Source organism: Chlorocebus sabaeus, chromosome 29 (genome assembly GCF_047675955.1).
Source record: "Chlorocebus sabaeus isolate Y175 chromosome 29, mChlSab1.0.hap1, whole genome shotgun sequence".
Classification (NCBI taxonomy): domain Eukaryota; kingdom Metazoa; phylum Chordata; class Mammalia; order Primates; family Cercopithecidae; genus Chlorocebus; species Chlorocebus sabaeus.
In genome coordinates this window covers 18370018-18397376 of record NC_132932.1, presented here as the reverse complement: position 1 = coordinate 18397376, position 27359 = coordinate 18370018, and the positions used below count along the sequence as shown (strand labels likewise).

The following is a 27359-nucleotide window of genomic DNA, read 5'->3' as shown; positions in this document are numbered from 1 at the left end:
TACTGGGGCCCAATGAAACATTCAGATTCACCCAGGAGCCCTTTCCCAGCCCTCATTCTCCACTCTTGCTCCATCTGTCCTGCATACAGAGCCTCACAGTGTCCTCTCCTCCTGAAAGGAAGAGGGCAAGTTACAGGGAGCATTTTAATTCTTCTAGCTGTGTCAGTGCCAGAGTCCAAGGGTGCACAGATGTGCCAGTTCATCTAAGCATTTTACTCTTTGACTTCTCCCTCCTGGAAGCCCACATGAAACTTGCCATGAGAGTGTGGCTCACCTGAGTGTGTGTGGGGGTGTCTGTGCATGAAAGGGAGCGCGTCTCTGAGTGACAAGTGTGTTGACCTGTACACCCAAAGCCCCATCTTTCCTTGGGCAAGGTCACTTTCCCAACATCCACAGGGAACATGCAAAACCACTCCATCTCAGGGACCGCCCCACTGGCTTTGCTGGTGCCCCAAAGATAAAGGATCCCCAACCCTACTCCCAGACTCCCTTACACATCAGCTCTCAAGAGAAGATTTCTGTGAGCCTTGGCTGCTCAGACAACAGAACATTCCCCAGCTACCAAAGGAGTGAGGGTCTCAGTGGCCCGAGTAGTGTCTGTAGAAGTCAGGTTTCAATCTTGCTTTCACCTCTCACACTGTGTGACCCTGGGTGAACCACTCAAACTTTCTCAATACGATGAAAAGCACTTTACTGTATGAGCCTAACCTATCTGGAAGACTCTCAATGAAAGCAACCAATGGAACAGATTGTGAACACCTTTGTAAACACAGAACTTAACTAAGAAGCTTATTTAAAAGAGTAACAGGAAAACAGGGAAAAATGCAGGTAACCTGGATTTTCTGTATTTTGAATGTTTTTGCAACATTTCCAAATAAGAGGTCTGATTCAGTCATTTCATTAGAAAATAAAGTGTTTATTAAGAAACTATACACTGAACACTCCTATAAGTCTCTGTGGAAACACAACGCCCCATTGTCATAGCACAAGGTGAGGAAAATGGCAGAATAAAAGATGCTGTGATGGATGGAGCCTGGGAGGCTGGAAATGAGGTAATGATTTACAATAATTAAAAAACATCATCCTCAAGCTTACTCCTTAAAGCCACACTTGGGAGGAGGCCCTGGACCCAAAGCATCAGCAGGGCATAATGGGGAACAGCCTGACATGGAGCAATGGGGAGCAGGATGAGGAGAGCTGGAGGGGGCGAGATAAACACACACCTGGAGCCCTGGAGAGAATCTGAACTCCCAGGTGATACTCTGGAGGCTGCCCCAGATACTGGGCAAGAACTTGGAAAGCCTCATGTTTTTAAACCCCATGGAGGCGTTTGCAGAATCGGGCTGGGATCCTGACACAAAGAACCACTATCCACAGGACCCAAGAAGTAAAACCCTTAAGTGGGAATCCAAACTCCCAGTTAAATTTGCCAAAGGCGTAGACTCTATTCTCTACTAGTGTGCAACACCACCCCAAAACAATGGTGGGCTAAAACAACCACCTTTTTCCCCCAAAAGCCCCCCACAGGATGCTCCCAGTTTCATGCTCTCCACCATTAGGTGGGCAGCCTATGCTGACTTCACACAATGGAGGCCCCATGGACCAGGGGAGCTGGGAGCCAGATGTCTCCTCCACTAGTGAGTCAGCAAATACGGGAGAGTTTCAGGCCCTACAAATGTGCCTTTCCTACTGAAGAGGGGAAAGTCACCCCCTTCCGTCTCCTCAGTTGATCAAGTTGAAAATGGGGGAAGCAAGCCCCCTCTTTGGGAGAGGGTGGCCATGGAGTAAGGCATGAGTCAAAGCAAGCAAAGTAAACACACATATTGACCAGAGAACAGGAGGACACTTCCATTGGTGCCATGAGAGGGGCTGGAGGAGGCCAAGTTTTACTTCTCTTCCCCTTCAGTTCATCTTGACCTTGAAATGCTGATTCCATTGGGTTCCAAAAGTTCTCAGAGTCAAGAATAAGTGGAAGTAGGGGAAGAGAGCCAATCCCGGGATCATGGGCTGGCAGGAAGGGCCTCGGTCCCTGATTCCCTTGGTCCCTTGTGGTCCTAGTAGGATGGCCAGTTCATGGGTAAAACCTCCTGCAGCCAAAGCTTGTCGGAACTGCAGATCTAAGGGCCCAGGAAGAGCCTGGAGAAACTCTCCTCTGCAAGGAGTTTTCTAATATCGCACTCACTGTGAGCCGTTCCAGAAAGAAGAGGAAGTAGGGGGCAAGTGTGTCCCAAAAAAAGGATGATTTTTCCACCGAAAATAAAAATAAAAACGTAAAGTGATTGGTTTCCATTCTTTCCTCTGAGACCTAACTTGGTGCCAATACTTGAGCCTGGCTCCCCCTCCTCTTACCGCGCCGTCTCCACCTCTGCTTAGGTGCTCTCTGTGACTCTTCCCCACTGGAGGTTGCAGGGCGACGAGGTCACTAAGAGGACAGCATGGTATCCTGGGAGAGCCAGGGAGACCCCACGCTTCCAAGCAGGGAAAGTGAGGCTGGAGCACGGCTGGACTTCATCAGGCTTTCTTGTGATGGTTAGGTTGTTTTTGTAAAGCAAGAGAATGGCTAGTGTATTTAAAAGATGCTCCTGGTGCACAGGTTTTTAATTCTCTTTATTGGCTCTAAAGATGGTGGCAGGAGCTGCCTCGTAGGCCGGAAAAAAAGGAGCACAGTGATGATTGGAGGGAAGGGGCAACCCTGCCAGTGGTGGATGGGGGAAAACACCCATCTGGTGGTGTTAAAGGGTGCCGGGGCACTGGTGGCTCATGCAGTTTCTACTTAGCATCCCTGGATCCAAAGAGAACAATGCCTAGAGCTTCCAACCTCTCAGAGGGCCCAGCCTACCAAGGTGACATCAAAACAAGGAGGCTTAAAAGGAGTTTTTAAAAGCCATGACGTCCTTTGCTGAAATAAACATTGACATCCTCAACATAGATGCCATGGTTAAGAGGCTTGGAATGTCCGGGAAGGCTTATTGGATTCAACATAATTTCTCTGAAACCTATAAAAAACAAAAAGAAAAAAAAAAAACAGAAAAAAGCAAAATAAAGTAAAAACCAAAACGCCCAAAGAAGATCAAAACTAGGAGGGGAAATAGAGAGGGGGCTTGAAAGGGGAAGTACTGTCAGCAAAAGGGAAGGATAGGAGGAGGGGATTAACTTAAAACCCAGCATAGTCAGAGAAACTGGAAACACTCCATTTTGCTGCAGCCTCCACTGAACCGAGGAAGGGAAGGGAGCAAAACCTCTGGGTGCTTGGCCTTGGATTGTCATGGAAGAGGAGGAGAGGTCTCATCTAAGTGGGTCTCGGTCTATAAGCCTCTTTCTGAAAGGAGGAGCCCCTGATGATGAGCTGAGGGGTGTGTCGGAGAAGGGGTATGCACTGTAGGGTCACTAAGGGGCAATGGGATGGGAGGAGAAGGCTATGTTTCCCCAGAACTGATGTTCTTTGGGGATACCAGAGGGGCATTTCTAATTTTAGGAGCTAAAATTACATAGACCACTTCTGACCACGCCAGGAGGCGGGGGTACTATACTCTCAAGCCTACAAGCTCTTTCTCATTGACCTTTCTGCCTCACACCACAGGTCTGTGGAAGGTTTAGAGAGTAACAGCTGATCTCTGACCCTTGCCATCTTTCCAAGACTTACAGGGGAGGAAAATACCCTGGAGGAGTAACACTGGTGGCCCCCAGGCCACGTGCTGTCTCGAGCAAGGAGGACTTCCACGACAGCTCATTTCCTTTCCAGTCATACAGCCATGGACTGAGTTAGGATGTCCTAAAAAGTGGGTGTTCCTAATAAAATCTCCAGAAATATGTTGCTCAAACAACTACAGATTTAAAAAGTGTCTGTAAAGAGTGTGTGTGTGCATTTTCATGTGTATGTGTGTGTTTTCATGTGCACATACATGTATTTGTTTGCACGTGTGTGTCTGCATGTGTACACATGTGTGTTTTCATGTGGATGTGTTTGTGTGTTTGCATATGTGTTTGCATGTGTGTTTGTATGTGTGTGTGTGTTTGCATGTGTGTGTTTGCATGTGTGTATGTGTGAATATATGTATGTGTGCACGTGTGTGTGTGTTTGAATGTGTATGAGTGTGTGAATATGTGAACAGAGTAAGCCTATCTTTTTATGGAAGCTATGCTAAGGAATGTAGAGGTCATAAGGGGCCTCTGGACATTGGGAATATGATGGGAAAAACTCGAAACAAAATTTGATTGCATTGAGACTTTCCTCTCCTCCTGCCCAGGACATGCTATGGACAAAACAGTATTGAGTCATTTGGTGTGCTGAGACCCTTCCTCTGAAGGAGGTGGGGTCAGATTTGTGAAGATAGAGGAAACCTTCCCTGCCTATGACATCATGTTTGGAGGGAGGCTCAGTTTCAAGGTGAGATGTTTCTGAGATAGCATCCCCACCCTGACCTCTGATAAAGGTTCTCTTGGGTATGAAGGAAAAGGGAAGGAAGGCCATTGGTCTGGGCAGCCTCCTGAGAAAGTCTGTGACACCACTGTTTCTTTCCAGGTCATGGTCCTCTCTTGCTTCTCCCGTATCCCTTACATAGGCCCTATGAAGCTTCCTCCCCTGGAAGACAGTCTTTTAACTTAAGGGATTATTTTTAGTACCAAATCCCATACTGGGCACCTAGTCATACCTCACTCCATGAAATATATGGAGGCTTGATGAGTCTTAAGGTCTTAAGAACCAAAATTGGTTAGGGGAGGGATCTTTACTGCATACAAAGACGTCAAAGGAGGTAACTCACCATGTGACCTTGGGTAAGACACTTCCCCACTCTGGACCTCAGGTTCCTCATATATATAGTGAGTTGATGGGACTAGATGATCTCTATTGTCCTTCAAGTTTAATATCCCATGATTGTCTATGTTTGAAAAGACCCCTGGCAGAAGAGGCAGACATGGGGGAATTAATGGTCAGTATTAAACCCCAAGTGCAAAAACATGGGAAAGTATTTTTCTTAAGTGCAAAATGCCATAAACAGAAATCCAGGTGTTCTCAGCTCCTGTACCCACACTGCTGTGCCTGTAGGGGCAGCTGGTTTATTTTACGCATAAAATCTAGATCCTAGGAATCTCACCCTGGCATTATAGAAATGGCACAAGTTAGAGTCAGAGAAGAAAGATTCACCATCACCATGAAGTCTGTCCTGCACTTTTCCTAACATACTTGCCCCCATTTTCCTTCTTGGACCAAAATGTCTAAAAATTGTGCCCATCATTGCCATTAAGAGTGTCATTCCTGGGCCTAGAAGGATGTTTCTTCTGACTTGGGAGATAATCCTGGACCCAAGACTCTCTTTCTGGCTCTTAATATCCCATCAAAAAATTCAGCTAATTTTCAAGAGGAAAGCAATGTGACAAGGGAGGGATGATGAGGAGATGAGAGGAGGTGGTGGTGTTTGGTTCCTTAAAATCTTCCTTGCCATTATTAGGGCATAAACCACTGGAACAACAAAAGTTGTTGGCTCACTGAAGACCTGAAGACTACAACTTCTATAAAGAGATATCATTGTAGCTTCTGAGGGTGAAATCTCCTTTGGAGACCATGCAGCATTTGTGGGCCCTGGAAAGATCCGTGTCAGATCCATTAAAGACCAGGGCCAAGCCTGCCTAAGTCTCTGCCAAGGTCCCCGAAGCTGCCTTTGTGAACATGAGCCCTTTCCCATATGAGCCTGGATCTGAAGTTTGTTTTCTCTGGAACTCTTTCCCAGGTGGAGTCTTTCCAAGATTCTAAAAGCTGAAGCCTGATAGCATAAGAGGCACTGCTCCAAAATCCTCCATTCCTCCTCCTCTGTCTCAGAACAACCCCTGAGCAGAAAGTAAAAGGCATTTACTGGGGGAAGGGCAGGGGATCCCAGAATCATAGTGGACACTGGTAAAGGGGTAAATGGGTAAAGAAAAGGCTGAAGAGGGCAAATCAAAGGCATTTCCAAAGAAGGCCTTTCCCACCAGGGGCCCACAGACCCCGCTACATCTAACCTTTTCCTCTGGCTGTCAACAGCTTTCCCCAAAACATTCAATACAAAGGTACCTGTAGGCTCTCTGTAATTCAGAACATAGCTGAGTCTTCAGGGATCTTCTAAGAATACTTTCCCTGAGAAGCAAGCCAGAAGCTCTGGGATCTTTTTGGGAAAAGGAGGGACATTGTAAACAGAACTTAGGGGAGAAGGGGCACTGAGCACCCCTACGATTGGAAGAGAGGTTTTGAAGGCAATCCTATTGAGTCAAGAGCTGGTTAAATCTCTAAAGGCAAGTCCTTTATATTGACTGCAGCAAGGAAAGGTCGGTTCACATGGTCTCGCCACATAAAAAGACATTCAAACCTGTTTTTCTGAGATTGTTGGAGATTCTAATTCTCTCTCCCCTGCTGGGGTTTCACCCCTGTGCTCTGGCCTTGGGATTCTGGAGCTACCAGCCCAGCACCTTCCAGGGAGAAGGTATTCCCTGCATCTTCTACCTACACTCTTTCCACTTGACTGTGGATTCTCACAGACCTCTCCTTCTCCTTCTATCTCTGCTTCTATCTTTTGATATCTGACATGAGACTATTACCCAACTGCATAAAGTAGTCTAGGTTATGGTTTAGACAATAGTCCCAATACCAAATGGAGTTCTATAGAATCATTTTCAAACATTCCTTCTTCAAATGTATTCATTTATCATCTTCAAGTTGCTACGTCACAGTAACCCTTAGCACTGACATAGCACTGGTTGTGGAAAAAAGCATTTTGTACCCTAGCATGGGCTGAAATACACAGGAGTGCTGGCACTGGGGCCCTGGGTGGTAGACTAACAGGGAGCCAGAGGCAGAGGGCAATGCAATGGGAAGGGCATCCCACCCAAATCAGGGTGCCACACTTTCCACAACCTTCCCATCTTTCCCCCAAGAGGCAAGAAGAGGTGAGATGCTTTTCCACCCATTGCAGGCAGGCATGGAATGGAGCAGGGAGCCCCAAGCAATACCCAACTATGCCAATCCTACCATCAGACATATTGCTGATCGCCCTGGAACCCATAGATCTATATAAGGGAATGCCAGTGACAGGCACTGCCTACAGTTAGTTCTTTATCCCTCAACATCCCCAAAAGGTGAATAGTATTAACTCCACTTTACAAGGGAGAAAACTCTGCCTTTATAATATGGAAAAACAGCCCCAAGTTCACTTTGTGACAAAGTCTAAATTTGAATCCAGCTCTTCATACCTCCAAAGTCCTTGCAACTAACCACTTTGCAATATGGATCCCATTTGTGGAAAACCAATATCCAGGAAGGGGGTGAAATGGAGGTCAAGGTAGTGATGGTAAGGGCATTCTCTAGGGGAAGCAGGGCTCTCAGTCTGGCCACTTCAACAAGAAAGGGCAGGGCTTTCTTACCTTATTAACAGCTTCCTTAGTTAGGAAGGTAGGCAGCACCATACCCTGCCATTCCCTCCTCTGGCCAACCCTGGTTTAATTCTACCCCTGGTGGCTTCACCCCCACCCTCACAATGACACTTCGCATGCACTGGGACCTTCCAGATAAGGAACCCCAAACCCTGTCTGGTCACAGACTCCTTCATTTTGATGTTATTTCAGGGAGTGCAGCCTAGAGAGGATGAAAAATAACCACATGAACATGAGGTAGTAATGAGTATGGAGAGATGGATAATTAAAATATAGTCATACCCTAACCAAGGGTTGTGGAATATCTGAGAACACCCTTGGTAAGCCAAGCATGGTACCCAGTGGAACTCTTTCCTGAGCACCCACCCCAGGCCACTGTGTAAACAAGCATGGACAGAAAAGAGTGTGCTTTGGTGAAGAAAGGATTCCTCTTAGACACATGTCTCTTGCTTCTTTTCCTGCCTGTATGCTGGCCCTTCTAAGGTCGTGGGAAGGTGATCATCAAGGCATTCCAATGGTGCCTGGGCTATAGTTATGACTGATTTGCTCTGTATCTTTTCCTTGGGTGTAGCTATCACTTTTTTGAGTATAAGTTCTTTCTTCTCCTGCCATTGGACTCAATAAAAGGGTGGTAGCACTGGCCCAGGTGGGTGAGCCCCAAACACATAGGCTTGCTGGCCACAGACTATGCTGCTTAAAACTTTCAGATTATTTCTTTTATTTTTCTGAGATTGCAAACCTAACCCACAGGCCATATATGGCCTTAGGATATGCCTTTTATTTTATTTTATTTTATATCTTATTTTATTTTTTAACACAAATGGTATTTTTAAAAATTTGTTGCTTAGTTGCCAGCATTTAAAACTTGGGAGATCTCACATTTAAAATATCCCCATTTCTAGCTTCCCTTGAAAATCCAAGAGTTCTGGCACTCATGGGCCAGAATTTCTGCACAGTGGTAACCCACTGCAGTAGCCACTCAATTTAATTGAGGTGTGTAGGTGTGTGTTCTCCAGCTTGCCATATTCCTCACCAATTTCTATTATCCTCCACCCCTGCACTTATTTACAGTACCTGCATAGCTTGTCTTTGCATTTGAGATTTAAACTTTACAATAAACATTATGTTTAATATACTAGGTTATAGGCCGTGCATTAAGACCAGGAAATCCCATCTCTGCAAGCCTTGTTGACGCCCCTAAAATACCAAACTTATCCTCCCTCTGGTCATGGTTAACAATGATAAAGAAGTGGCTGGAAACCTACAACAGAGGGACAAACCTATCTCAGAAAGGGGAGACAGCTCAGAAACTGAGCTGTATGAGTAAGGGAAGCAAGCACGTTCAGAAATCAGGTTCCCAACAAGACACCATGCTGAAGCATAATGCTGGAAAAAGCTACTGCTAGGAGAGAAGGTGGCACTCATGTCATCCACCGGCTGTGTCTTCCACATTGCCTGACATGTGTAAGGCACACGACAAAAGGCTGTTAAATGCCAACAAGCAGGACTTCTTAATATAGCTGTACATTTCATGGGGGAATAAGGGGGAATAATTGGACCCAAAGGGAAGTTCCTACATCCCTATAATAACAAACACATTTCAAAGGGTTCTATACAATATTGAAAGGTACTTGGAACTAAAATGTCCCTGTTGTATACCGTGTAGCCAAGAGTATTGAACTGAGACCCCCAACTTCAGTATGGGGTGCCTCTTCCTATAAAGTCACCTCGATGCTGCTGGGAAAACGAGTGATGAGTCCTGGCCCGCTTGCCACGGTTGCCAAGTCTGGTTCCAGCTGTGTGCAGATGCTCGGAGGGAGGGGGCTGAGGCTGAATGTACCCCAACTACAATTTAGCTCATGGCATCATGCCCACAGGAAGTCACAGGGAGAGGACATCCATGCCTGGGTGAGATAAAGGGGCATGGACCACTGAGATTCTCAGACAAAAGCAAAAGACTCGTTCCTGAAGGGATCTTGAAGGTTCTCACAGGTTGTCCCTGATGAGTATTTCAAGACTCTAACTCAAAAAATGGGGGAAGGTGGGCTAGGGGGCCACCCACCAATTGGCATCACTAAGACTATTCCAATGACAAGCTGATCTCGGCTTAAAGGAGTGAAATGTTAGTCCCCAGAGAAAGTGAAAATCCTTCCACTTCATAACATGGGTGAAGTGACCCTCTTAGAATCAAAATACTTCATAAGCCATGGAGCAATATTAGTCATATGGAAAAAAAATTCTTTACCATTCTCAGAATTCACTATGTAAGGAACCATTTGTAATAGATGAGCATCTTCTTTGCTTGCTTAACTGAGAGTAGAGAAAATCTCGGGTATCAATAATCTATCTTAATTGCCTTCCTTGCACTTCAAAATATCTGTCTTTGTATTCAGTATATTTTTTTTTCCTGAATCTTTTGACTCTTTCCAAATGTTTGAAATATCTAAAATATCAGAAAAGTGTAGAAACTCTGTGCCTACCTCCAGCATTAACAATTTATAATATTTTGATATCTTCTTCTCAAATTTCTAAACAAATAATCCATTACTGCAATGGCTGAGAACCCATGTGAGTCCATATATAACCCTGTTTCTCCTCTTCCCCATCACCAGAAGTAACCACTGCTTTGAAATAGCTGATTATCCTTTTCAGGAATCCTGAAATAATTTTGCTGCATATGCATATAACCATGACCAAATTACAGTTTTGTTCTGTGTAAGTTTAAGCTTTTAAAAAATGGGTATTTTCTAGATTTATCCATGTTGATACATGTAGCTCCCATTCATTAATTTTAGCTAACGAAGTCCATTGTGTGAATATGCTACAAATTATTTGCCTGTTCTGCCAACTGACACTTGTTTCTATCTTTTCATTATTTCAAAAAAAAGTTGCAGTCAATATTATTACACACATATCCGTACACACATGTGGGAGAATTTCCCCAGAGCAGTAGTTGGCAAACTTATCCTATAAAGGACCAGATAGAAAATATCTTAGGCTTTGCGAACCATGCAGTCTCTGCTGCTACCACTAAACTCTGCCAGTGTAGTCTGAAGGCAGCCACAGACAACACACAAACAAATGAGCGTGTTCCAGTAAAATTTCATTTGTAAAAATAGGCAAGAGCCAGATTTGGCCCTTGGCCAATGAGTGATAGTTTGCCGACCTCTACTCTAGAGCTTCCTTATTCAAAGTGCAGGCAAGTGGGAGCAGCATCAGCATCAGCTGGGAGTTGGGTAAAAATGAAGATGCTCAGTCCCCGCTGAATCAACATCTGTGTTTTAATAAGCTCCTCAGGTGATTTCTATGCACAAAAACATTTGAGAAGCACATCTTTGGAGGATATCCCTATAATTTAGTGTAATTGAATCCTTAACATTATTCTATTGCTAAATGTTTACCCAAAGTAATACCAACTCATATTTCTATAATCACTAAATGGATGAACTTCTTACCCCATCTTCCCATATCAGATATTTTTTCTAACAAACTGATGGGTGGTAGATGTTATCTCCTTGTAGTTTTAAGATTCGTTTCCCTGATTACTACTGAGGTTGTACATCATCTCAATAAGGGTTTCCCCAATTGAAGAACTGGGAACTGCCTATTTGTATCCTTTCCTCATTTTCTTGTGTGGGTCTTTCTCTCTCTCTCTCTATATATATAGCTATATATCTATATCTAGATATAGATATATAGCTATATATATATATAGATAGATGTGTGTGTGTGTGTGTGTACTTGTTACTCTTTTCTTTATTTGTGGGAGTTTGTTATTTATTCTGTATGCAAATTCTTTGTTACATATAAATGTAATGAAATTATGTCATCTCAAGCTACCATTTGTCTTTTAACTTTGTGTATGGTACTCATAGATTTTTTAAAATTAATGTATTAAAATATATTCACTTTTCCCTTTATGTTACTTAAATCTGTATGTTAAGAGATATTTTCCTCCTTAATGTCAGGCTATTACCTTTTCCTTTAAAAGTACTACGTTTAGGCCGGGCGTGGTGGCTCACGCCTGTAATCTCAGCACTTTGGGAGGTTGAGGTGGGCGGATCACGAGGTCAATAGATCAAGAGCATCCAGGCCAAAATGTGAAACCATGTCTCTACTAAAAATATGAAAATTAGCTGGGCGTAGTGGCATGCACCTATAGTCTCAGCTACTTGGGAGACTGAGGCAGGAGAATCACTTGAACCCAGGAGGTGGAGGTTGCAGTGAGCTGAGATCACAACACTGCACTTCAGCCTGGGCCACAGAGTGAGAATCTGTCTCAAAATAATAATAATAATAATAATAATAATAATAATAATAAACAAAGTACTATATTTAATAATTCTCCATTACAGAAGAATTACGAATAATTTATGTAGAGACTCCTCACTCAAGGAGGTAGAGCTTCACTTCCCCCTATCCCTTGAGTGTGCACTGTTACTTGCTTTCAAAGTATATGGAACAAGGGAGAATGTAGTTCTGCAGTGGAGAAACCTGACAAACACCATCTCAGCCAGGCAATGAGGGTTAGCATCATCAGTGTTAACTCATGTGATAAGCATGCACTCTTTATATGATGTGATGAGAATGGTCTTTCACTTCTGCGGTCTTCCTTCCCAAAATCCCAACTGACAGCAAAAATTGAGAGACATTCTACATGAAACCTGACTGTCAAGGTAATCAAGGACAAGGAAAGTCTAAGAAACTGTCAGAGATCATAGAAGGCTAAGAAGACACGATAACTAAATGTAAAGTGGTGTTCCGGATGGGGTCCAGGAATGGAGAAAAGACATATGGGGGAAACTGATGAAATCAGAGTATAGTATTGAACTTAATTAAGAATAACATACCTACACTCATTTCTTACTTGTGACAAATGATCATGGTGACATAGAATGATTACAATGGGGAAACTGGATGTGAGATATAAGGGAATGCTCTGTACCACTGCTATAACTTTTCTGTATGTCTAAAGCTATTTTAAGATAAAAAGTTGATTTAAAATAAAAAGTTGTACTTTAAATTTTCGTCCAGAATTTATAATTTATTTTTTGACTGGTATGAGGTAAAAACATCTCTTTATTTTTCCTTATGGGGCTTTATTTAATAGTTTTTACCTCTAGCTTTTGTTTGTTTGTTTTGTTTTGTTTTGAGATGGAGTCTTGCTCTGTCACCAGGCTGGAGTGCAATGGCGCTCCCAGGTACAAGTGATTCTCCTGTCCCAGCCTTCAGAGTGGCTGAGACTACAGGTATGTGCCACCAAGCCTGGCTAATTTTTGTATTTTTAGTAGAGACAGGGTTTCACCATGTTGGCCACAATGGTCTCGATCTCTTGACCTCGTGATCTGCCTGCCTCGGCCTCCCAAAGTGCTGGGATTACAGCCGTGAGCCACCACGCCCAGCCACACCCAGCCTAGTTTCTCCCTTTCATACTGACTTGCAATGACATGCACCAAAAAAAGTACTCATATCCACACATCTGTCTCCTATCTATCTATCTACCTATTTATTTATCCACAAACACACACACACATAAGTTTTCTGAGTGTTAAAAACAATTAGTATACTTTAGCCTATTCGCTTTCCCTGTCTTCATTACTGTAACTTTAAAATAGGCATTTTTGTCTACTAGGGCACATCTCTTCAATCTTTATCTTCTTTTTAAAAAACACCTTGGCTATCTTGGTGTTTCATTCCTCCACATAAATTATAGGATAAGTATATCAGGCAAGAGCTTTGAAAAACTCTGCTGGAGGCTTTATAAAAATTGTACTCAATTTATAGATTTGGGAGAAAATCAGCATTGCTATTATATTGTTTCTTCCCATCCATAAATAAGTTATATGCTCCATTAACTCAGTTCTTCTTTTATACTCTTCATAACGTTTTGTATGTTTCCATAGCCTCTTGCATATCCTTTGTTAGGTTTATGCTTTTTTACTTCATATTTCTTGGTTTTATTTCTTTTTTGCTACTGTAAATGTGATTTGTTTTCCATTAAATGATCTAATGGTGTTCAGGGAAGACATTGATTTTTGTTTATTGATCTTATATTAGCAAATTTGCTGGACTCCCTAATTAGTTCTAATGGTTATTTTATAAATGCCCTTTGATGTTCTATGTAAGGTAATCAGAGTCTTCACAATAAGGAAAACCTGTCTTTCCAATTCTTTTACTTCTTTTGTCTTATTGCAGTGGCTAGCATTACAAGAACATTATTGAATAAAAGTCATAATAACAAACATGTTTATCATTATATTTTTTCATGAGTTTCATAAATTTTTATTATTATTATTATTATTATTATTTTTGAGAGAGGGTCTGGCTCTGTCACCCAGGCTGGAGTGCAGTGGTGTAATCTCAGCTCACTGCAACCTTCACCTTCTGCAGCCAAGAGATTCTCATGCCTCAGCCACTTAAGTAGCTGGGATTACATGTGCGTGCTACCACAACTGGCTAATTTTTGTATTTTTAGTAGAGATGGGGTTTTGCCATCTTGGCCAGACTGGTCTATAATTCCTGACCTCAAGTGACTGGTCTATAATTCCTGACCTCCCAAAATGCTGGGATTACAGGTATATGTCACCATACCTGGGCTTGTTTCATGATTTTTTATGGTAATTCATTTTGAGTGAAAAGAGTTTTTTTCTGGTTTTCTTTGTTTTTTCTCATTTCCTTTTCTTCTCACTCATATTGTCTAATTTGTTGCTGCTGCTGTTGTTACCTCCATCTGACCTCTTGGGACTTCAATTATAAACCAAATCCTGTAATAATGACTTGGAGTCCTACAAGGGTAACACTGAGGATAGAGTACAACAGTCTTCAGTTAGTTGAGTAGTTTAAGTCAGTTCACGGTCTCAAATCTGCAACTTTATCCTCTCTCTCCCACTTCCTCAGGATCACAGGTTCTTATTAGTTGTACTCCCAGATAGGGGTCAGCCACATTATCTTTTCAGACTCTTTTCTTCACTACCCCCGCTCCAAGACTTGAAGCAGTGAGTCTAGCTCTGCTCCTCTGACAATGTAGAGCACATACCATTCTGCAGATACCCTCCAGAGCTAAATCCCTGCCTTGACTTTTTGATTCTAGACTTGGAGACCAGTGTAATAATGAATGCAACTCTGCGCATCACGTTTTATTTCTGTACCATTTCTTGTTCACAGATTATTTATCTTGTTTTGGGGCTCAGCTATGTCTTTTTATAATTTTTTTTCATTGCTACATATTTGGAGCAGAGGAGGAAACTAAAGCATGAACTTACTGTACCATCCTGACCAGAGCCCAATTATTTGCCTTTCTTTCTATATTGGAGAAAAATGTATTTTGTTTCCAAAACTAACCTTGTAACTGATGCCTTCAATATTATCTCCAACTTCCTTCTTCAATTATTTCCTATCTCTTCAACATCTTCTGCCTTTGCTACCTACATTCCCCTTTGCACAGAAATCTATATACGGTTACCTCTATCTCTGCGTATGTGAACACATACCAAACCAATGTATGCCCACACTCTCAGTCTCTTACCTAGTAAATGATGGAGCAGTGTCCCCCACTTTACCATACCATTTGTTTTCATCCCATTTTCTTAGTTCCTTTGGATACCAACAATTTGCATAACTTAATTCCAGCCCTAACCTCCACTGTTTTGCAGATCATTCATGCTTACATTCCCATAATCCAAGTTCTAATCCTTTTACAAAAACTAACCTCTTGAAAGTCATCTTCAGTGGTTGCCCCATGACTAGATTTTCTCCAGTCTTTGATCATTTTACCTTGATCATTCCACAGAATGTAGCACCTTGACCATCCCACAACCCCCATGACACCTAGAATACTATGCCATCCTCATCATTTTCCTACCTTTCTGCTCCCTTTCTTTCTGTTGGCTTCTCTTCCTTCACTGGTCCCTATGGTAGTTTCTCAAGCATCAGTCTTTTCACCCCTAGCTACATAAGCTTTGGATCTCAGACTGACAACAATAGCCTCACCAGGAATTTGTCAGAAATGAAGCATCTCAGGCTCCACTCAAAACCTACTGGATTGGGATCTGCATTTTAACAGAATCCTCAGATGATTTCTCTGCAGAGTAAAATGTGGGAAATGCTGCTCTAGCCATCTGTTCCTCTCTCCATCTCCCTGTACCCTCCATCATTAATGTCCATCTCCTGTGTGGTGACTTCTAACCCTTTATCTCCAGCACAAACTTTCTTCTGAAATTTATTCTCACAACGGCAACTGGCTTCTTGGTATCCCCATTATTGTGCATCATAACAATAAACTCAACATTTCTACAATCCCCATCCCAAACAATTTACCTTTCTGACAGGCCAATTCTCTAAAGCTACTTACATCATGCTTATAAGTACCTAGGTTCAAACTCTTGGAGTCATCTTCATTTGCCAGTGCCTTTCTAATTCCCCATATCAAACACCTGATTTCAATGATTTGTTTTACAATATCTCATGTACACATCCTTTAATTTAGATCCCCACCTTAGCAAAGCATGGCAGAAAGGTCAAGAGATAGTAACTTTAAGTAAATTACTTAACTTCCCTAAGCCTCAGTTTCCCCTTCTGTAAAACGAGGATATCACTGTCTATCTCCCAGATGCTGTTGTGATTTTTTAAAAATGTTAAAGGCACCCAGGTCAGTGTCTGGCACATGGCACGCACTAGATGATGAACAAATCTTGGCTTATGCTTCCTCACCACTCAACCCTGTTTTAAGGCCACTGTTTGGGGGCTTCCTAACATGTTTCCCAGCTTCCAGTCCTTAAGTTAATCCATTGTATGTATCATTGTCCAATCATATCAATAAAAATTCCATTCACCAATCCTGCTCAGAAGCCACCAGTGGCTTGAAAGTGCCACTGCGTGATGCCCAAACAGCTTAGGCTGCCATCCTGGTATTGACATACTCTATCTCCAGCCAACCATTTGGTCTCATCATCTACTCCTTCCCTACTCACACTCTCTTGTTCAGATAAACTCTGACCACAACGTATGCCTCTCAGCTTCTGTCCTCACCTCCACAGTATTCCACTATCCTGAATGCTTATCTTCTAATATATTTTTCTCATCCAATTGCTGTTCAATCCTTCCATCCCCAGCTCAAACTCCACTCTCTGTATAAGTCACTTGGCAGTTAATTGTGAATTTCTATATGATAATTCTTCTCCTTTTATCTGGAACTATTTCAAACACATACACTACAATGAAATGGTCCATGTATTTGTTTTTCATTTCTCAATAAGACTATTTGAAAAAGAAACCAACAACAAATACCTATAAGCACTTGCACTTGCCCAGGCACTGAGCAAAGTGTTGTGCACGGATTTTCTAATCTGACCTTCTCAGTATCCCCATGAGGGGAGAACTGGTATGGCCCCAGGTCTGTGGATGGAGAAATGAAGGGGCAGAGGTGCTCAGTAATTCATGCCAAGTTGCCCTGTTAATGGGATGCAGAACCAGAACTTGAATCTAGGCTTTGCCATTCCAGCTCCCATGTTCTTAAACCCCTCTGTATGTAGATGCCAAGGACAGGAAACAAATCCAAGAGCTCTCTCTATTTCCCATGTGATAGATAAGGATTTTAGAGAATTGAAGACTTGTTTTTTCAGAACCATATAATCTGACTGGTGTGTATGTGATCTGTATAACAATATGTCACATTATCTTCAGGCTGCACTACAGTATTTTGGCATTTGCAAAGCATTTCTCCTTCTAAGGACTTTAAAAATGATTATGTTAGTTTCAAAACAACTCTGAGGTAAGGAAAGAAAAAAAAAATATCCCAACATCAATGCCTCGTATCCTGACTTGACCATATGGCTTCTGGAACCAACATCTTCAAGTCCCAACTGCTACCCCAGGGTGCTCAACTTTCCTTGGAGTCATGGCCATACTGTTTAGGATATGATGAGCAAGAGACAAAAGCCAGAATCTGACAGGGAATGCAACAATAAAGTCCACATTTCAGGGTGGTAGCAATTGTAAGCAGATTATCTAAGAGCAAGATGTGGCTAACAGGATCAGATAGCAGGCTCATTCTAAATTTATGGCCCTAAAAAATCAAGTAATAGAAACCTATGAGTTAAGATTTTTTGGCTCTGAATTCCATGATTTGTGATGATGAAGAAGTTACGGAAGGTGATGAAGGGGAAAAGAAGACAGAGGAAAGGTGTCCCATTGTACATCAGTATAGAGGAATAGTTCTTCACTTTTCTTTGGGTCCTTTTTAATTTGATGGAAGCATACTCATACATACAGACATACACACACACAAAATACTCAATTTGGGCAGTGCAGGTGTCATCATCTCCTCCAAAGGCCTACTAGATAAAGAGTGGAAGATATATACTACACAGCTCCCAAGCATCAGCATTTTGCAGTGCCAGGCACTATAGCAGATACCAGCAAATGCATATCAAATCTCTGCTTGCACTGTTCTCCAAATCTCCAAATAACTGCCACACACTGAGGGCCTCCTATGCTCATGTTCAGAGCTGGCTAAAGGGAGAGGGAATATCAAGATGGGTAAGAAGAGTGAAAAAACAATGACTGCAGAGAGGAGCTAAAAACCCAGTGCCAAGAGTGGGAGTCTATACCTTTGTAAGCTTACCTAAAAATAATTTTGCAAATACCTAAATATCAGTCTTCCAGGAGCCAAGAAAGTAAAAAGGAAAAGAAAGCATGGGAAGTTTACAGTCATGGGGTCCTAAAACAAATTATAATACGGTATTTCACTGGTGAGTGGCAAGAGAGAGGCATACACCCACAGCTGAGGGACTGTAGTGAGGGAGTGGTCATAAGACCATGTGCCGGTGGGAAAGAGGAGGTGAGAAAAATGGTCACCAGGCAGAAATACATGGACTGGAGAGGGGAAGCCATTCCATGTGGTGGGAGCAACAGACAAAGCATAGCAAACAGGCAACTATTAGGGATCAAATTGTGCCCCTCAAAAACCATCACCACAGTACCTCATATTGTCACCTTATTTGAAAACAGGATCTTTGAAGATGTTCAAGTTAAGATGAAGTCACTAGGATGGGCCCTAATCCAAAATTACTATGTCCTTATACAAAGAAAAAATGTGGACACACAGATAGATACACACACAGAGAATACCACGTGAACATGAAGGCAGAGATCTGCATAATGTGTCTACAAGCCAACGAATGTCCAAAATTGCCAGCAAACTACCAAAGCTAGAAGACGGGTCTGGAACAGATCCTTCCCTAGTGCCTTCAGGGGGCTCACAGCCCTCCAGACCCCTGTTCTTGAATTTGGGGCCTCCAGAACCGAGAAAATAAATTTCTGTTGTTCTAGGCCATCCAGTTGGTGGCACTTTGTTACAGCAGCCCTAGCAAACTAAAACAGGAATTTATTTTCTCCCTGAGAAGCAAAGTATATAATTTGGCAGGAATTTGGGAAAAATGGGAACCAGCTCAGCAAGGGAGATTAGGAACACGATGTTGCAGGACTATCTGTGAGTAAATTCCATAAAAACGGGACATCACCAACCAAGTGACAGTGCTGAAACTGCAGCTGTGGAATTTAGACGTGGGCACTGGTATGGATCAATAGATAGAGATGAAGACTGACAGATGGATAGACGGATAAATGAAGATGATAGATGATAGGTCAATAGATATAGACATGGATAGATACCTAGATAAGAGATTTAGATTAAGTGATGTACCTTCAACTAATGATAATGGCTTTTCGCATTAATGTTAAAAATCAATTTCCAAATGTTGAATTTTGTTTCCCACTCTCAAAACAATATCACGTAGGTTTAGGAGAACAAAAGTCCTGGAAATTCATAGGAATTACACACCTGGGAAAGCAGAGTGTCCCATGGAGCCCAGAGAGCACCTGCTCAGGTAGACACACCCAGCCTGCACTCACCAAATCTGTGCCTTAGCCCTCACAGATCTCACCCCTAGTAGAAACTGCACAACCTAGGCTGAAACAGCCAGACTGTGACAGACAGGACCTCAAGGAATAAAAGCAGTACAGGCAGAGTGCTAGGACATTCCTAAGAGGTAACGACAGTAAGAGACTTAGCTTTCTTGGAGGAGGTGGCTGTTGCCATGAGGCTTAAAGGAGACATAATATTTCCTCCTAAGAAGATAGGAAGAAAAGTTATTCCTGGAAGAAAGCACCATACTGATGGCCATAGTGGGGAAGTACAAGACACACTTGGGGACGTGCAAGGAGTTCCTACTAATAAATGGAGACAATTAGCTTGGGGGCAGATCATGAAGGAACTTGAGAGTTTGGGGCAATGGGTGAGTCTTGAAGGATTTGAAAGAGGGGATGGCCTGAGAAAAGATTAAAAAGGAATGAAGGAAGGGTCAGTGGTGGCTGGACTAGCTAGGGCAGGGGCCAGCAAGTTTTTTCTGTCAAAAGACAGATAGTAAATATTTTAGGCTTTTCAGGCCATACGGTCTCTGTTGCAACTACTCAACTCTGCTGTTGCAGCATGAAGGCAGCCACAGACAATGTGCAATGAATCAATTTGGCTGAGTCCCAATACATTCATTTAGAGACATTGAAATTTGAATTTCATATAATTTTCACGTGTTACAAAAGATGATTCTTCTTTGAATTTTTCCAACCATTTAAAAGTGTAAAAACTGGCTGGGTGCGATGGCCCAAACGCCTGTAATCCCAGCGCTTTGGAAGGTCAACACAGGTGGATCACCTGAGGTCAGGAGTTCGAGACCAGCCTGGCCAACATGACGAAACCCCATCTCTACTAAAAATACAAAAATTAGCCAGGCATGGTGTCATGCACTTGTAGTCCCAGCTACTCAGGAGGCTGAGGCAGGAGAATGACTTGAACCCAGGAGGCAGAGGTTGCAGTGAGCCGAGATCACACCACTGCATTCTAGCCTGGGTGACAGAGCAAGACTCCATCTTTAAAAATAGAATAAAAACCATTCTTAGCTTAAGAGTTGTACAGAAACAGGCCGAATTGGGCCTGCAGGCTACAGTTTGTGACCCCCTGGGTTAAAGGGTGACAGTACCACCCTGGGCATGTGGTACATTAGGGCTGGGATCACAGAAGGAGAACCAAGAGGATGGATGCCAGAGGGATGCAAAGGTAGAGCTTATGCAAATAAGAAACTTGGCATCGGATTAAACATAGCGGGTGGGAGAGGTCCTAGGGTCTGGGCTGCTCCAGGGTTCTCCAGTGTGATAATAACAAGACCACTAGCAACACTGGGGGGTAACAGAAAAGAAGTTGGTGATGTGTTCAGCACAAAATCAGGACAGCATGCCTGCAATGTTTAAAGAAGTGTGGCAATGCTTGAACTATGAATTAGAAACCTCATGCCCTTGACTTTATTTCATCAGACCTGAGGCAAGCCACTTGCTGTTAAATAAGGCTCTTCCAGCCAGGCACGGCAGCACACAGAGGAACTCTCAGCTCCAAGAACTGCAGTATACTCTGCTCAGGTTAGAGCCACTTTAGACTTACTAAGATCAGTGGAAGAACTGAGACTCATGTTAGGTCAATGCATTTTACAAACTTTTGGTGTGTAGATGAATTCTTTTGGGACTTCACTGTGTCTATTATCGCCCAAATGCACTCACTGCCTTAAGAGGCAGGAGATACAACACATTCAATGCCGAGCAGCCCTGTTTCCTCTTCTTCTTTTCTTTTTTTCTTTTTTTATTTTTTTGAGACAGTCTCACTCTGCCACCCAGGCTGGAGTGCAGTGGCACGATCTCGGCTCACTGTAAGCTCTGCCTCCCAGGTTCACGCCATTCTCCTGCCTCAGCCTCCCAAGTAGCTGGGACTACAGGTACCTGCCACCACGTCCAACTAGTTTTTTGTATTTTTAGTAGAGACGGGGTTTCAGTTAGCCAGGATGGTCTCGATCTCCTGACTCATGATCCACCCGCCTCAGCCTCCCAGAGTGCTGGGATTACAGGTGTGAGCTACCGCACCTGGCCTCCTCTTCTTAAATGAGGAGCAAAGAGTAAGATGTAATTGCTATGATTAACATGACAGTGTAGTGAAGGGGAATAAGCAAATTGTAAGTTTCACTTCCAGTTCTGCCATCAGGCAGATGTGGATTAGGCACATCTGCCTAATTAGGCTCCTGAGCTCAGTCTTCCCACCTGCATAATGGGGATAATTATACTTCCCTTGGAGGCCCAAGGGGTTATAGATATGTAGGTGAAGTATACAGTGCAGTGTCTGGCAACCATCAGCATGAATTATGTTCTAATTCCAAATGTGAGCTATAAACAATGTTCAACAAGACAGCCATGAGTGTCCTAAGAAGATAGATAAGGCAGTGAAGCATCAATGAGACATTTGCTATGCATTCTCTGTGGTAGACTCTCCTCCTTCTATATATCCTTCAAAATTCTCAGGCAATGAGGATGTGAATACAACTGCATTCTTACCACCCTGCATGACCCTTCTCCCGCTTGTTATTCCACTAAATTGACAGGGCCTGGAAGGAAATCTTACCTGCAAATATATCACAAACAGACACACAGATTTTGAGCGGTAAATACTTTGTTTATATGAGTTCTCTTTGGCAGATCATGTACGCTTATTCTAAAAATCTCAAGTATCAAGTGTCAAATGTGATCAAGTGTTATCATTATAGAATACTTTTGATGGATATGTGTTCTTTGATTCCTAGGGAAAAACTATGAAATTGAGGTATCTTTCTTACATAAGAAACCTGGGATCACAATTTCTCCAGAGATGTGCCATAGGCACTTAGATAACACTTGTGCCCCTTTTGAACACTTGTAGAGACCCCAAAGCTCACACCATCCCACACGATGTGTGCAAATAGCTGTAGAATGAGAACCAGATGATGGCCTAGCCCTGTGGGACAGGGGAGAGTCACTATCTTTCTAAGTTTCAGTTTTCCAATCTGTAAAATGGAGATAAAACTTTTGTACCTTCTCTCTCACCAAAACATCATGGGCTCTAAAGAAGGTAACATAGGAGTAATGTAGGAGTTCTGTTTGAATGTTAGTGCAATGACATTTTGGACCAGGTAATTCTTGGTTGTGGGGGGCTGTCCTGAGCATCGTGGGATATTTAGCAGTATCCCTGGCCTCTCCTCACTGGATGTGAACAGCATCCTCCACCCCATTGTGATCATCGAAAGTGTCTCTAGACATTGTCAAATGTCCCCTGGGGACAGAATCACCCTGGCTGAGAACCCCTGCTATAAGTAGGAGATTTTCATTGCAGTTTATGATTCAGGAACTGGGAGAATCAAGACCCCCAATGTTAACTGAGTTCCATCTTTAGCCATAACATATACTGATGCTCCTAAAAGCCCATAGACCATTAACAAGAGCTGAGAATGTCATAGCTGCCTGCTGTAGTTGTGTGCATCATGGCCACATGGCCAAGGACACGGTGGTTGTATGTGCTATGGGCCAGTGGCCATGCCAGCTTCAGATGTCTACATAGTGGCTGTGTAGAGCTCTGGAAGTCCTGGGAGCTCTTCTGTAAACTACTCGCATTGGACTTTAAGGAGTGATGCTTTTATAACTATATGAATCCATATTCTGATGCATTTTTAATCCATGTACACTCACAGCCAACCATCCCTTATTATACCATATTAGGGAGTTTAATTACTTATTTAATCAGAGTCTTTCCTGGATGACCAGAAACAGCAAATAGAGAAACTTCAATTGCCATTACGCCAACCAAGAGCAATACAGACTCCATTGAAGCAATTGCCTGCACTGCAATCATGCTAATTAAAGGCCCCCAGAAGAGTCAAGATAAAACTGTCAAATGAGATTTGTTCTGGACTTCAATGATTTACTGCCTCACATGATGAAGTTCCAATAACCCTGGGAAGAAATGCCTTGCTGATGGGGAGTGTTGGGGGAGGGGGATTGCTGGCTGCAAAAACCAACCAGTAAGGCCCCAGAGGGGACGTACTGCAATGGAGGAAGGTAATACAATCAATCCTCAAAAATGGGGCTTCCCAAAGGATCCCCATTTCCAAGCAGTGTCTCAGTCTGCCCAGGGTATGACAAGGCTCCTGTGGGTGCCTCTGAAAGCTTCTCACCCCCACCCCCAACCCACTCACTTTATGAAGTGGGTTTGGACATGAAGCCGCTGACTTGCATCACAGGATATTTTAACAAACACCCCTAAGATGTGCACTGTGGGATCTATTGTCAGGAAGCTGGAAAGTATAATGCTGCATCCCCACACTCTTCCTCTGAACAATGGAAAAGATATTCTTCCTCCGAATGACAGTCTATAACCTTTGTTGCTTACCTTTGTGCCTTGGCCACTAGGATGCCCAGAGTCATATCTCTAAGGTCCCTCTAGCAGCAGGTACTTAGTAGTCTAAACTTGCCGCTAATTTTATTTTATTTTCTTATATGTATCCCCCATTATTGCCAGATATTGTCATTCCCTTTATTCATCTTTGTTGCATTACATTTGCATTTGTGCAAAGCACCTCCAACATTTTTTGCAATGAAATGGGATGTCACTGAATAAATAACATGTAGATGTCTTTTCTTCCTTCATGCGAATTTTATTTCCCATGCACACAGACATGTAGATATTTCTCTGGGAGGAACATGGCAGGCCCCATCACAAAAAGCTGTTGTGGATAGGGGCATGATAAGGAGCTGAGGACATAGCTAAATTGGAGGAGTTTATCTCTAAGACTACATCTTTCAGACTTGGGATAGGCTCACGGAATTCTGAATTCAGATGAGGAAGATGGCACTAGGACAGACAATAGAGGCTTACTAAAGAATACAAATGATTCTTATCAAAGAGGGAGGGAGGAGGTTTTACTATTACATTGCAATATGATTCCATAGAACCAGACAAATTTCCACCATCCTGTATAAGGACCTACCCCAAAATACTAATTGAAATGCTGATTTAATCAGCTCCTGACCCACAGACTTAGGGATCTGAGAGTACAGAGCTTGGACTTCGTAGTGCTATGATGGTGACACTTATCAGACTTCTTAATGCTATGATGGTGATATTCAAGTATCAGACTTCTCAGTGCTATGATGGTGATATTCAAGAAACATGTAGGGGTGTATATACACCTCCTGTTGCCCCCAGTGGGGTAATCCAGGAGTGGAAGTCTGAGGATTTAGACACAGGTAGGGACTAATAGTGGACAGGTAGCCATATATTCACACTCTTTGTTAAAATGAAGACATATGTCCATACTAGTTAGTAAATAGGCCCTGCCTTGGGTACTCAGACCCTCAACACTGTCACACTGGCCCCAGCCCTCTCCTCTGAGAATTCTCACAATTGAACAAGAAGTTCATGCAAGGTCAGGTGCAGGCATCTCTTCCAATAGGGCAGTGTCTACCAGGTAGGGTTTTCTCCTCTTAGAATCATTTATGGAAATATAATTCACACAACATGAAATTCACCCTTTAAAACTGTACTACACACACACACACACACACACACACACACACACGAATAAACCATATCCCATTAGCAGTTATTCAACACACTCTGTCCCTTTGACCCCTGGAAATAACCACTAATCTACTGGCTGGTATTATGGATTTGCTTATTCTGGACAAATCATAGAAATTGAATCATTAAACATTTGGTTATTTTGAATCTATCTTCTTTCACTTGGCATAATGTTTGCAAGGTTTATCCATGTTGTAGCAAGTACCAATACTCATTCCTTTTTATGCTTCCATAATATTCCATGGATATATTATAATTTTAGTCAATTTTTAAGTCGGTGAACATTTACACTGTTTCTCCTTTTTAGCTATTATGAATAATCTTGCTATGAATATTCATGTACAAGTTTTTGCATAAACACGTTTTCAATTCTCTATTATGCACCTAGAAGTGGAATTGGTAGGTCATATGGTAATTCTATGTTTAACTTTTTGAATATATGCCAAAATATTTTCCAAAGCAGCTGCACCATTTTGTATTACCACCATTAAGGTATAAAAGTTCTACTTTCTTCACATCCTCACCAATACTTTTTACTGTCCAACATTTTTATTATAACCATTCTAGTGGGTATAAAATGATATTACAATGTGGATTTGCATTTCCCTAATGACTAATTATAATGAGCAACTTTTCCTGTGCTTATTGGCTATTTGTATATCTTCTTTGAGAAATGTCTATTCAAACCATTTGCCCATTTTTTATTGGGTTGTCTTTTTATTGAGTTGTAAGTGTTCTTTATATATTCTGGATACTGCTCCCTTATCATATATGATTTACAAATGTTTTCTACCATTCAGTGAGTTGCCTCTTCATTTTCTTGATGGTGTCCACTGAAGCAAAAAAGTTTTCCATTTTGATGAAGTCTGATGTATGTATTTTTTCTTTTGTTGCTTGTGTTTTTGGTGTCATATCTAAGAAATCATCATCTAATCCAAGTCTACAGAAACTTGCACCTAAGCTTTCTTCTAAGAGTTTTATTGTTTTAATGCTTACATTTAGGTATTAGATCCATTTTGAGTTAATTTTTGTATATGGTATGTGGTAGGGGGGTCCAGGGGTCCAACTTCCTTCTTTGGCATGTGAATAGCTCGTTGTCCCAGGACTATTTGTTTTAAAGACTATTATATCGTTTTTAAATTGTTTTGGCAACCTTGTTGAAAAATCAGTTGGCCACAAAAGTACAAGCCTATTTCTGGACTCTTAATTCTACTCCATTGATCTATTTCTATCCTCGTGGCAATACCATATTGTCTCTATTATGGTAGCTTTGTAATAAGTTTTGGCATTGAGGAGTTAGAACCTCCAACTTTGTTCTTCTTTTTCATGTTTGTTAGACTATTTTGAGTCTTTTGGATTTTCATAATAGTTTTAGGATCAGCATGTCAATTTCTGCAAAAAAAAAAAGGTCTGAATTTTGATAGAGACTGTGGTTAAATCTGCAGATCAATTTAAGGAGTACTGGTATATTAATAATATCAATTTTTCCAATCAATATACATACATACATGCCAGCTGTTGAATGAAAATGATATTTGATTTAAAAATAAAGTAAAAATGAGTATAGATATCTATGCATTGATATAACAATGTCCATGGGAGATTGTGAACTCTTCATCATTGGAATTATTCCCGGAGAAGGTTGATAATATTGGCCAGGTGTATTGTAAAGGGATTTTCTCTCTCTGAAGGATAGTGGTTTTTTATCAAACTGAAAATCTAAGAGTTGGACTATTTTGAGTTTTCTCAACTCCTCAAGCTATAAAGCATTCAGGCTCACACAGGAGAACTGTACCATCACAAAATCTCAAAGGAAAGACATAAGTTCAGCCAAGGATGGATAATGGAAGGCCTTGTTCAGAAAATTTCCACCAGCAAAGTGACCCTGCCCTTAAGGAAATGGTGAATCTGTGATAGCGTTTATGTGCCCCAGCCCTCATCCCTGATGACTAAGATTGCTAGGAATTACAAAGAGGGTAGGGAAGCCCTTCCCCAACTAATATCTCTATCTAACACCAAACTAGAAGCTGACATTCAGAGAATCTGAGATCTCTGCTTTAATCCTCAGGACAGATTTTTGATCCTGGAATGGCAAAGCAAAGCAACAAAGGTATACAATCTCACTATAACTCTCACCTTGAAATAGAAAGAGATAGTTTTTTTAAAATCTAAGACTCAAGAGAAAACCTGAGAAGCTATGTTGGAAAAAAAAAAAAAAACCTGCTAGAAGCCCAGGGAAAATAAGATTTTTGATTCTTATGAATCAATATCCATCCTTTAAACCAACAGAAAATTAAAACAAGCATGACTAACCAGGTGAATCTCAGCCTATCACAACTAGTGCCTATTGAAAGGAAAAAACAGAAAGCAGACTCCCCAAGCCAGAGAAAGAGGAAGAAAGCCTGAGGAGTGGGGAGCTTGGCCAGCAAGCTCAAATCAGATATTCAATGAGTCCCAAACCTCAGGTAGCACTTTT

At 42.1% G+C, this 27359-nt stretch overlaps 1 protein-coding gene across 8 annotated transcripts in view; it reads right to left on the bottom strand.

Annotated features, from left to right (window-relative positions):
* Positions 1 to 27359, bottom strand: part of NTRK3 (neurotrophic receptor tyrosine kinase 3) — a 402674-nt gene that overhangs the window by 117427 nt on the left and 257888 nt on the right. For 2 of the 8 annotated variants that reach the window (XM_037987723.2, XM_037987724.2), the window contains 2 exons: positions 4764 to 4898; positions 896 to 2996 (listed from right to left, as the gene is read on the bottom strand). The exons of 5 other annotated variants lie outside the window; for them this stretch is intronic. In XM_037987723.2, coding sequence (XP_037843651.2) covers positions 2878 to 2996; positions 4764 to 4898 — 254 coding nt within the window. In that variant the 3' untranslated portion in view covers positions 896 to 2877. Of the gene's footprint in view, positions 1 to 895; positions 2997 to 4763; positions 4899 to 27359 lie in introns of those variants that run through there. One more of the 8 variants, XM_037987725.2, reaches the window with a different exon arrangement.